The following is a 12,995-nucleotide window of genomic DNA, read 5'->3' as shown; positions in this document are numbered from 1 at the left end:
TGTGGGTGGTGTCACCCCTGGGAAGGTGGGCCTGTGTGGCATAAGAAAGCAGGCTGAGCAGGGGCCAAGGGAGCAAGCCAGTAAGCAGCATTCCTCCATGGCCTGTACTCCAGCTCCTGCTTCCAGGTTCCTGCCCTGAGTTCCTACCTTGGGCTCCCTGATGAACTACAACCTGGGAGATGTAAGCTGAATAAACCCTTTCCTCTCTAAGTTGGTAATGGTCAGAGTGTTTTGTCACAGCAATGAAGAAACAAACTAGGACAGTAAATATGTTTGATTTTTAAAAAGGGAAAAATTATAATGATTTTTTGCAACTCTATATACTCTGAGACTACCCTTAAACCTTGATTTTAAAAAATTATCAGAAGAGTTTGTTAAGGTAGACTTTATAAATGATCAAAAGGGATACTTCATAAATGTTCAGAAAGTGAAATAACTAGCAAGAATTCATAAAAAATAAATTACATAAGACCAATGCTCTGTTTCAGACTTCATATAACATAGTTTTCCACAAAAGAAGCCAAGTTTCTTTCATATAGTTACTGCTACATCATCAAAGAGCAAAGTTAAATATTTTTGGAAAATTTTTTGGTGTATTTATTTTTATTTTATGTGTATGAATGTTGTGGCTGCATGTGTGCAAGTACATTCATGTGCATTGCCCACAAGGGACAGAAGAGGGAGTTGGAGCCCTTGAAACTGGAGTTATAGATGGTTGTTAGCTGCCATGTGGGTGCTGGGATTCGAACCTGGGTCTTCTGCAAGAGCAGTCAGTGTTCTTAACTGCTGATCCATCTCTCCAACCCCATATGCTATAAAATATTTGATGTGCTTTTATAATAACATATTTGACTATTAACTTAGCAGATCTATTTATTATATACAGAAGCTCTGGAATTCATTAACTTGTTCATTTAATTTAATTATGAATGCTTCTATATGGCATGTACTGGGCATGTGGCAGTTAATATAAACTGATTTTTTTTCATGAAACTTATATTTACTGTGCAAACAGTAAATATATAATTTAAAAAATCATGCTGGTATGCCAGGTGTGGTGGTGTGTGCCTTTAATCTCAGCCCTTGGGAGGCAGAGGCAGGCAGATCTCTATGAGATAGAGGCTAGCCTGGTCCATGGAGTGGCTTCCAGGTGGGCTAGGACTAGGGAGATCCTGCCAAAAAACAAACAACAAACAAAAAAATCATGTCGGTGAGAAATATCATTAAGTATAGGTACAGGACAGAGAGAGGATGAGAGGAGCTAGGTGGAACATCATGGAAAGCCCCACTGCTTCTGAGGGAATAAATCACGAGGACACTCAAAAAGAGCAGGCAGCAAGGACTCTTCCAATATTCTGACAAAAAATGGAGACATAGGGATGTATATTGGTACCTACAGGAGTAGTCCCAAAAAACTGAATGATGATTTCCTAAAAGTGCTGATTAACAAAAGGACAGACATGAATGTGTAGGGAGATTCTTAGGGCCGGGCTATCTGCTATGATCTGTCTCTTAACTGAGGCTGAAGCCATGCCCATATAACAAGATACAATTTGATACTGTCCAAAAGGTATTTTGTACTGTATATAAGGAGAGGTAGCTTAAGCAATAACATGAACAACAATAACAAAAACACAAAAAGAAACCTCTCAGGACCTTGGCTAACAGTCCAATTTGAGTAGTATGACTGCCTAGCAGCAGCTGATTAATTAGTAAGAAACTTTTTTTCTCAAGACACGGTCTCATGTACCCTGGGTTGGCCTGAAACTCATTATGTAGCCTAGGCTGGAATTATAGGTGAAACCACCATGCCTGGCCAAAAACCTTTTAGTAAGCATTTAGGACTACAGAAATAACACTTTCATTCAATTCTACATTCATCAGATTATGCCAAAAGTATACTGTTCAGTTCTAAGGATATAAAATTGAAATTAAAGCTAAAAGATGCACTCAAATAACCCAAGGGATTAAAACTCCTTTAATAGGGAACTGGTTGAAGAAGCTAAGGATATTAAGCAGAGAGAAGGAAAAAGATCCAAGTGACTGTGAGGAGAGGGACCATTGCTATCTTCAGTTGTTAGAAGGGCTGAGTTGAAGGACAACTGGATTAACTCAGTTTATCATGAAGAAATGAGATAAAGCTAATAAGTCAAAGCAACAGGAAAGGAAGTTTGATCATTTAAGAAAGTGTCAGTTACTGACGTAAAGATGTTGTTTCTGTCATAGGGCAACTGCTTTGGTTTGTTTTTAATTAATTAATTTTTATTTTATGTGTATGAATCTTTTGCCAGCATGTATGTACATGCACCTGTACATACAGTGCCTGCAGAGGTCAGAAGACAGTGTTTGATCCTCTGGAACTGGAGGTATGGAAAGTGATTAGCTGCATGTGGGTACTGGGCACCAAATCTGGGTCTTTGCAGAAGCAGCCAGCAATCTTAATGGTTGAGCCATTTCTCTAGCCCCCTAGGGTAACTACTTTGGGAAACAGGGACTATAGTGAGAATTCAGAAGTCTAGCTGACCAATAAGGTCTTATACTTTAAGTAATGTGACATATTAGTTTCTCCCTTTAATAACGAACAGAAGCTTGATTTATTTTCCCCTCCCCAACCTGTCATTTTATTCTAGGGAAGGTAAGTATATTTAATTTTTTTTTACTTAAATTTTCTCATACTTCTGTTAAAATTTTCTGTTATAACTTCTCCATTAAATAATAGAAAATAAAATTTTCTGTTATAACTTCTCCATTAAAATAATCTAGAGGAGTAAGTAATAGATTTTGATATTTTAAATAATTTTCTAATTATGTATGTTTCAAAAAAGTTGTATAAGTATAAAATATAGAAAAACAAAGTTGTATTTAGTATTAATTACTCAGTAATTACTTTTTACTTGAGCTCACCAATTATATATAGGGTTACAGTACACCTTGTACTTTATACAAAAATAAAAAATATAGATTTCAGTGTAAAAATACAACACTTAAAAAATAAAAAACCTTAGAAGACAGCATAGAGGACAAGCCATCAGTACCTCAAGCCTAGAGAATAGTGCTTAGACATGACAGCTAAAGCATTATATATAAAGGGAAAAGGGGAAAGTTGGACTTTGTGAAAGTTAATACTCTTCTCTGACAGGCTTTGCTAAAAGAATAAAAATGGGCCTGGGAGATGGCTCAGTGGTAAAATACTTGCTCGGCAAATATAAAGACCTGAGTTTAATCTCCCAGTACTCTACCCACATCAAAAAGTCAGGCATGTCAGGGTGCACCTGTAATCCCAGTGCTGGGGGATTGGAGACAGGAGGATCCCTGGGGCTCACTGGTCAGCCAGTCTACTCAAGTGACCAAGCACACGTGTACATACACAAACACATACATTCACAACTCACCACACACACACACACACAAGCTGTAGAGGAATATGTGACATATTTGAAAACCATGCCTCTGAAAAAGGCTCACATTTAAAATATACCCAGGATTCTTAAAATTGAGCAGTGAAAAATGAAAAAACCCAATTAGAAAGTGGGCTTATGACATGAAGAAACATTTCACTGAAATGGTTCCATGGGTGACAAGTGAGCATATGAAAAGGTGTTCAAAATCATTAGCTATTAGGAAAGTTTAAATTAAGACAATGATGAGAATGAAAAACACCCAGTGCTGGAGGGTACACAGAAGCTGGATCTCTGACTCACTGCTGATGGAAGGTAAAATGGTACAGTCACTGTGAAAAATGATTGGACAATGTTGAGTTAATCTTGACTGTGAACTTGATTGGCTTGAGAGCCGCCTAGGGGATCAATAAAGTCTACAGGCTTCTATATCTGTAAAGATTTTTCTAGGTATGATTAGATAAAAAAATTAATCCTTTAATGGACTGACATATTATTGGGAGGTGGTGAAAGGTACGTAGGGTCTAGTTGGAGGAAGGAGACCATTGGGGACATATAGTTAGAGGCTGTATCTTGCCCTGATCCCTTCCTGTATTCCCCATGCTCGGCTTGCTGTCCACGGTGATTTGAGCTGCTCCACCATGCACTCCCTGCCATGCTGAAACCTCTGAAATGATGAGCTAAAATAAATCTTTCCTCTCCACAAATTATTTCTGGTCACAGTGAGAAATAGTTGCCTAATGTGGATAATTTCTGAAAATATTAAATATACTCTTACCATATGTATTAGTTACTTTTCTGTTGCTGGGGGAAAACACCACAACCAAGTCAACTTGTAGAAGGAGGAGTTAATTTGGCTTGTGATTCTAGAGGAGTAAGCGGGTCCATCTTGGTGGGGAGGCATAGTGGCAAAGACAGAGCAGAAAGCTGAGGGCTCACATCTTCAAACATGCAGATAAAGCAGAGAGAGAAGCCTGGAAGTGGGCAAGCCTAACTACTCTTAAGCAACCCCTAGTTACTTGCTTCCTCTAGCACTGCCGCACCTCCTAAACCTCTGCAAACATTGTCACTGTCCTAGTTTGTTCTTCATTGCTGTGACAAAATATTCTGACCACTACCAACTTGGGGAGGAAAGGGTTTATTTGTCTTACATCTCCCAGGTCGCACACAGTTCATCAGTGAGCCCAAGGTAGGAACTCAGGGCAGGAACCTGGAGGCAGGAGCTGGAGCACAGGCCATGGAGGAATGCTGCTTACTGCAAGAGCAGCCAGTGCTCTTAACCACTGAGCTATCTTCTCCAGCTCCCTAGCTACTTTTCTTATACAGTCTAGGCCCACCTGCCCAGGGATGGCACTGCCTACAGTGGGCTGGTCTCCCCTATATCAGTTAACAATTAAGAAAATGCCTTATAGACATGGCCACAGGCCAGTCCAATAGAGGAAATTCCTCAAATGAGGCTCCGTCAACCCAGGTGTGTCAAGCTGACACTAAAGCTATCCAGCACAATTGACCCCTTGTCAACTTGACACACTAACATCACTATTAAACCATAAACTTTCCAATTTTCGTCCCCAAGGTATGATGTTAATATTACAACATAAGACAGTACAACCTTAAAAACCCCACAGTCCTTAAAAAATCCAAACACTTAAAAGTCCATAGTCTCTTAATAGTCTCTTAACTGTGGGTGGGCTTCTGTAAAATCCAAAACAAGTACTGTCTTATTTCAGAGGGAAGAATTGGGCACACCTAAGCAAAACCACAGTCCAGCCAAGTAGCTCAAGGCTGGACATCTGGGATTCACTCATGATCTTCTGGGCTCCAAAGGGTACTGGCAGCTCCACTGCTCTGACTCTAGTCCACAGCACACTCAGCTTCTCTTGCAGACCCAGGCCAGCTCCATTCCACACCTACTGCTGTCCTTGTTGGTCATCCCATGGTCCCAGCTTCTCCAAAAAGCTGGGGTCTCTACTGAAACTGAGGCTACACCTTCACCAATGGCTTCTTCTTGCCTCAGATGCTCTCCATGACCCCCTTCAATCCTGGGGTCTTAACTGCAACTGAAGCTGCACTTTCACCTATGGCCTTTCCTGGCCTCTGCGTGCCAAGCCTCAGCTGCTCTCTGTGACCCCTTCACGCTTTCAACACCAGAATCACGCAGGAGACTCTTACACATTACCAAGTCCTGCTTCCAGCTTGAGATAGAGGCTCAGGTTCCCTCTGTGTGCTGACCCTGAAGATATACCTCTCAGAAGACTTCACCACAGTGATCCTGGTCTTTTGTTACTTACAGCTGATTTTTCAGCTCCAGCTAACCAGCATCAATTGTCCCAGTAAAGCAAAAGTTTTACTTCAGGTTCTGGTCTCTTCTTAACCACAGCTGATTCTTCAGTCCCAGCTGACCAGAACCCAGAGATTCTCAATGCAAAATCTCATACGAACAGCCCTGATAGTCTCCACTTCCCTTTGAAGCTTCACAAGCCAGGCCTCCATGTTCTACAACTCTTTCACCATAACTGTTCCAAGCTCCACAGCAACAAACTCTTGAGCACACAATGGCTTTTCCAGCCCAAAGTTCCAAACACACCACAGTCCTCCCAAAAACACTAAGGTCAGTCTGTCACAGCAAGCCCCACTCCTGGTACCAATTTCTGTCCTAGTTTGTTCTTCATTGCTGTGACAAAATACTCTGACCACTACCAACTTGGGGAGGAAAGGGTTTATTTATCCCACATATCCCAGGTCACAGCTCATCTGGGAGCCTAAGGTAGGAACTCAGGGCAGGAACCTAGAGGCAGGAGCTGGAGCACAGGCCATGGAGGAATGCTGCTTACTGACTTGCTCCTCTGGCCCCTGCTCAGCCTGCTATCTTATGCCACACAGGCCCACCTGGCCAGGGGTGGCACCACCCACAGTGGGCTGGGCCCTCCCACATCACTCATCAAGAAGATGCCCCTCAGACATGGCCATAGGCCAGTCCAATAGAGGAAATTCCCCAATTGAGGCTCCCTCAACCCAGGTGTGTCAAGTTGGCACTAAAGTTATCCAGCAGAGTCACCAACTGGGGCCAAGTATTCAAATACTTGGAGCCTATGGGGGACATTCCCTAGTGAAGCCACCACACCATATGACTCAGCAGCTGTACTCTTGGCATTTATTCCCAAGGAGTGAAGGCTTATAGAAGACTGTTCACAGCAACTTTATTATAACTGTTTGCCAAAACAACCAAAAAAACTCTTGCTAGGTGAATAATTAAATAATTGTGGTACATTCATATAATACAGTACCATTTATCAATAGACAACAACTATACAAATAACAATTTTGATGTATCAAGTACATTATGTTCAGTGAATAATATATGACATACTTCATGACTTTATATAACATTCTCAAAATGACAAAACAGATTAGTGACTGTCAGTATAGGGAGGAAGTGGATAGGATTATAAATGGGTGTTGGAGCTACTTTTGATTGCTGTGATTTTTATATAAATGTACACATATTAATAACAGCACAGAACAATATATGTGCATTTTACTAATTCTTGTCAGGTTTCTGGTCTGGAAATTATACTGCAATTATGTGGAGAGAATGGGTGAAGAGCACATGGAACCTCTTTGTATTATCTTTGTAGCTTTCTGTGAATCTATACTAATTACAAAAAATACAAAGTAAAAGATGAAAATGTTTTGCACAATTTAACTAAGAAACTTGGTACTTGGTATTGAACTCTATCTACCTCTGAAGTTTAAGAATAACTGAGCCACTAAAAGGGGCTGAAGACAGGAGTTAGCTGATGTAGAAAGATGCTAAGAATGCTAGCTGGAAGAGCAACTAAACAGATGAGAGAAACTTATGCAAATGCAATTACCTTAACATGAAACTCATTATCCAACAAGATATTCTGAGTTTTTAAGTCGTGATGAAGTAGGGGAGGATTCATATTATGCAGGTAATTTACTCCAAGTGCAATCTCATGTAGGATACGGAATCTCAGTGGCCAGGCAATATCAGGATATTCAGTTTTCTTTATATGCATGAAAGAAAAAAAACCAAAATGAACAGTAATTTCTTAATTTAACACTTAGAAAAATAAGGAATTCCATGAGGAAATGATTATAAACTAAGATAAAGCATATGCTCAATTTTATAAAAGTGTCAATTTGATATTGCTTATTATTCTCATGGTTTACTTTCTTCCATTATTAGAAAAAAATAATGGTAACTACTATAGTGATATTTCTTTCTAGTTTATATTGACCATGCAATTGCACGACATCATTCCTCTTTCTTCAATAGAGACAACTCTCTGTTATTCTGTATTTATATATAGTCAGGCACAAATCTACAGTCCTCTCCATTATGAAGTTGTATGGCTTTATCAGTAATCTATGCCCACAAGTACACACATATAAGGAAGAAAAAGAACCCACATGATTTGCTTCTGAAACATGAAGTCATTCATTCAAATTTTTAATTTTCCTATTAATATAAAAGAATTATTATAATCTCAATTAAAATTGAGAACATAATTATATTTACCTGAATAGGGTTAATATCAAATACTTGAAAAATGTATTACTATTACGATTGTTAGTGTGTGGGGGGTATGATGGGGGGGCACATATGCCATAGTGTAGAGCAGGTCCGAGGACTTTGTGGAGTCCTGTCTTTCCTTCCTTTACAGGGGTTTCCGGATGGAACTCAGGTCCCAAGGCCTGTATTGTCAGGTTGCAAGTGCCTTTACCTACTGAGCCATGTCGCTGGCCTATATCTCATACTTTTAATTATATAATTTATCTATATTACTTTTTGAAAAATTAACTCTTGATCATTTTTGTTTCTAAACTGATAAAATGGGCACATTTAGACTACAGTGTTTTATATTTCCTAGTACTTGTAACTGATATCCTCTTTAAAATAAGTGTTTTCTAGCAAACTGTCGTGATGAATGGTATTTAATCTTAGCACCTGGGAAGCAGAGGCAGGTGGATCTCTGTGAGATCAAGGCCAGCCTGGTCTACACAGTGAGTTCCAGGCTAGCTGGAACTACAGGGAAACCCCGTCTCAAAAAAAAGTGTTTTCTGAGTATTTTCTAAATATAAAAGTTAATGAAGCTCCCTAAGAGAATGTGTATACTCAGAAAAATCAGACAATTTGGGAAGGGTGACAACAAATCATCAGGTACCATACTCATTGGTTGGTTTTCCAAAATACTATGTACAAGTCACTCTTACTGCAAGTTCAAAACTGCCTTAAGAATTTTTCCTAAAAATAGCCCTGCTTAAATTTCAGTGATCAATTTGGCAAAGGGAATGGTTCAAGATATTTTACACTCTCTATGGTGTATTTCTGTTTTATTCAATGGTCTTTCATGAGGTTAGAAGTGAGCACTTCAAGATAAATCCCACCATAAGTAACACAATACAGGAAGCCAAAAGAAACAGGCAACACTAATGTGCAACATTACTTCCTGTGGGATGCACCCAGCCCAGTTCCCTGGAGTAACTGAATCATTCCATCTGTAAAACTGCAGCTTTGTCTGAAAATTACGCAATTTAATGGAACAAGGCCTCTGAATGACAGTGTCACATGGAGGCTTTTCATCACGGAGACAACGTCCAGTGACACTCACTCTATAATTTATGGTCACTTAAGAGTTAGCAATACCCCTAGAGGAGGCTGCTGAATATCCAGGGGGATCCCAATATGGGTACTAGACTATCTATGGGGTAGGGAAAGAAAACATTAGGATGTCTACTTAAAATTCAATTCTGAAGAAACAAAAAAGAAATTGTGCTGCATGGACTCTTTATGTCTTGATAGCTGGGGCAGTAGCACAAACCTTACAGACTGACACTCATTGCTTCACTCTGTCTTTGTTTCAGATGGACAGTCATGAATAGAATGCCACATATTCTGAAACAAAGAGGGAATCACTCCGTGAGTGGCTGCCAGTGGCACCCACTTTCCCTTGCTAGTTTAGAAGCACTGTGATGTCATGCTATTACAACTATTATGTGGTTGTAATTAGCCCAAACCCTCATAAAATGGAGCATTTGGCTTGAAATAATTTCTGGAAAGAAAATGCAGGCTGGAGACAGCAGGTAAGCTCAAACAAACAAACAAAAAATAATTAAATACATGTATCTCAAGAACAAGGACCCTAGATTTGCTTGTTGAAAGGATTCCCAATCAAAGTCAGAGTAACCGGTATCCTGAAAAGACGGCAATGGCCTACACTGCTATTATCAGGAATATTTCATGATCTTGTCATTGCAGGTAATTTTTGACCTGTTAACTAAAAATAATTAATTTGGATCCTAAATAGTCACTAAATATAAAATATGGCTATGAATAGTGCAGTTTTAGTATGACTGTCAGGTAGTTGCCTATGCCAAATGACCTAGGTCCTTTGACTACAAGCCTGACTCCACAGTACAATTAACAGCACAAAACCACAAAAGGTGAGTGTTTACCACTGCAATGGTGCTTCCTCATTCTTGATTCACTGACCTACTCCCAAATAAGGTGACTGAATGCAAAACCAAAGTACTACATATAGTTTGTGCAGATTAATAATTATAGTCACTGAAAATAAACAGTACTTACCCTATGCAGAAGTTCATTTAATGATCCATTTGGCATGTATTCAGTGACTATGCCCAAAAATTCAGGCTCATTGCAAATTCCCAAAATTGGAAGAATGTAGCTAAATCTAGCTTTATGTAATATTTCAGCTTCTCGTAAGATGTCATTTCTTTCACTAAGGAAAAAAAAAGGATACTTATTTCAGATAATGAAAAACAAATAATGACCATCCCAACAAGATTAAGCAAGTGTGGATTTCTTTTTACTAAAATTAGCTATGTAACCTCATGTAAGTTTTTTTAAACTTCTGTGTCCCTTAGTCTCATTATATTCAAAACACAGATAATATCTACTTTAGATATTCCATAGGTCTATTTAGAGACCAAAATAACTTCTACAAACCACTGATAGGCAAAAGTACTACACACACGTTGTTATTATTGTACTTTTCCTAGGAAAGGGAAAGAACATGATGTTAGAGGAAGTACCTAAAGCTTATCCATGTCAAAATGATTGGTGCTTGAACCAATAATATCAGTAAGTTTATTTTGTATTAAAATGAACAGATTTGATCATAATAATACACTGCATTTTATGATTGTATAATATGTAAAAATGTTCCAAATCTTCTGAATCCTAAAAGATTTAACTACTGCAGATTTAAATGCCTAGATGATGGTGGCTACAAAGTCAGTAATGCTTAGAAGTTACACTTCAAACTAAGGAAAAAACCCTGAGAACAGGAAAGCACCCATCATAGATCCCCAACACACCAAGGTTCGTCCATAGGTACAATAAGTCTTTAACTTTTAGTATAAATGAAGAACGATGTTCAGTATTACAGAGAATACAAAGATGAAAAGATATCTTTGCCTTTAAGTTGCCCACAATTCATTTAGGAAAAATAAAATACAGAATGTGATACATGACAAATATTATATACAAAGAAATAAAAAAAGAAAGAAAAAAGAAGAGCAAATGCAGGACAATTCAGGGGAAAGAGAGAATTTTGGGCGAGGGAGCCACCACTGTCTTCAGAGAAGTAGGATTTCAGTGCTATCTTAAGGCTGGATAGCATTTCAGCACTGGGGAGAAGGCACCTGAAGACAGAGGCCTCCCAGAGATGCGAGACTTTGCTTTTCTTCTGTGCATCCCCAGGAGTTGAAGTGCCTCCATTTATAGTGACACAGTAGAGGACCAACTGCTATGTGTCAAATGACTTAGGGACATGGAAGTGAAACTGGAAATGTTAAATATGAACCAGAATACATAACAGAATATGCAAAAGGGGCGAAGGCAAAGAAACATGCTAAGGTCATGCCTCAGAATCTCAAAACCAGGCTAGAGTAGCTACACTTTCCCTCTCAATTGTGACTTATCTTCAACTGTGATTGAAGGTTTTGAGTAGGAGAAAGAAATACGTAAAACTAAATTTCATTATGGTTATCTTGGCAGCAGGATATGGGATTAGCAGAAACAGGAAGAGTTTGGAAGGCAGGTGTAAGATTTTAATAATGGCTTAGATGTGAAGCAAGGAGAGCCTAAAACTACACAGTAGCAGTGGAAAGGGAGAAAACAGCTGGACAGAATGTGTGGCTGTCGTGACTGTCTAGAAGAGATCTTAAAGATGGAAGAGAATTGAAGCCATCATCAGTTTTTACCCCAAATCACAGGTGTTGGCAGCAACGACAGACATAGAAATGCTTCCAGGAAAAGTCTATTGGGTAAATGAAAATGAGTTGGCTCAAGTAAGCCACCCAAGCCCTGGATGAATGGCTGTTGAAATAAGATCGCAACAGACATTCCTGAACAGACTATAAGGCCTGCTTAAAATACACACCTACACAACATACACAACACACACACACACACACACACACACACACCCAAACTTTAGTCACTTATGCTTTGAGTAGGCGATATATTTTGTATGTTTCAAAATTTAAGAGTTGCAAGAAAACAAAGCTTCTCCTTCCTGTCCCCCAGCCCCTTACCTTGACTGTACGGAAACCAATTCTATCAATCAGTGAGGCCCATTTTATTTAAACTTAAATTTCCCAACTTCTGACAGTTCTGTTTGCCCCAAAGCTGTGGGTCATCAGACAATTACTGTATAGCACCCTTACAGGATAAACCTGAAGATTCCTGGGCACTGAGAAAAACCACCATACTGGGCATGCTGTGAAGTCTCAGTGAATTGCATGTGTGAGGCACTTCCTCCTACCAAAAGTATCAAATAGGGGCTTGAGAGATAGCTGTTAGTAAAGGGACTGATGTATGAGCCTGAAGACCTGAGTCTGATCCCCAGACTCCACATAAAAAAGCCAGTTGAGGTAGCATGAGCTTGTAATTCCAGTGCTGGAGAGGCAAGGACAGGTGAGTTCCTGGGGTGGGTTGGACAGCTAGTCTAGATGAATGAGTGAGTTCCAGGTGAGTGAGAGACCCTGTCTCAAAAAAAAAAAAACAAAACAAAAAAAAACCTAAAAAACTAGCAACAAAACAGTGTGGATGTTGGTCCTAAGGAGTAACACCTGATACTGACACCTGAGGTTGACTTCTGGCCTCCACATGCATGTACACATGGTCCAGCACACACATATGTGCACAAATGAACATGAGCACACATATGTATACATACATAGGAAAAAGTCTGAAGTAGTCTTCATGCCAGCCACTTTATATGCATTCTAATCCTTGGATCAACCTGCTAAAGCTGGTTCCATTATCTCCACTATATATAGATGGATGGATGGATGGATGGATGGATGGAAGGATGGATAGACAGATAGATAGACAGATAGATGATAGAGGCACTGAGAGTCAGAACACTGAATATTTTTCTAGTGGTCACACACTAAGAGAGGTTTGAGTCCTATTCAAGCTGCAGCCATGGTTCTCTATGGTCTGTGGTTTTTCTATTCTATTGCTTGACCAGAACAAGAAGTAGGACAGTTGTGAGGTTAGATCTTTAACAAAATTGAGGGGAAAAATAAAACCAAAGG

General features: G+C 39.4%; 1 protein-coding gene across 3 annotated transcripts in view; it reads right to left on the bottom strand.

Annotated features, from left to right (window-relative positions):
* The window catches only part of Ripk2 (receptor interacting serine/threonine kinase 2), a 33,879-nt gene that overhangs the window by 18,732 nt on the left and 2,152 nt on the right, over window positions 1–12,995 (bottom strand). For all 3 annotated transcript variants that reach the window (XM_008827610.3, XM_017796758.2, XM_017796759.2), the window contains exons 2-3: window positions 10,015–10,168; window positions 7,274–7,429 (exon numbers count right to left, since the gene is read on the bottom strand). In XM_008827610.3, the coding sequence (XP_008825832.1) occupies window positions 7,274–7,429; window positions 10,015–10,168 (310 nt within the window). The remainder of the gene's footprint in view (window positions 1–7,273; window positions 7,430–10,014; window positions 10,169–12,995) is intronic.

The sequence above is a fragment of the Nannospalax galili genome, unplaced genomic scaffold, assembly GCF_000622305.1.
Source record: "Nannospalax galili isolate Female #2095 unplaced genomic scaffold, S.galili_v1.0 scaffold872, whole genome shotgun sequence".
In the NCBI taxonomy this organism is placed as follows: Eukaryota; Metazoa; Chordata; class Mammalia; order Rodentia; family Spalacidae; genus Nannospalax; species Nannospalax galili.
The sequence above is the reverse complement of the archived record's forward strand: the minus strand, read 5'-3'. Positions and strand labels throughout refer to the sequence as shown.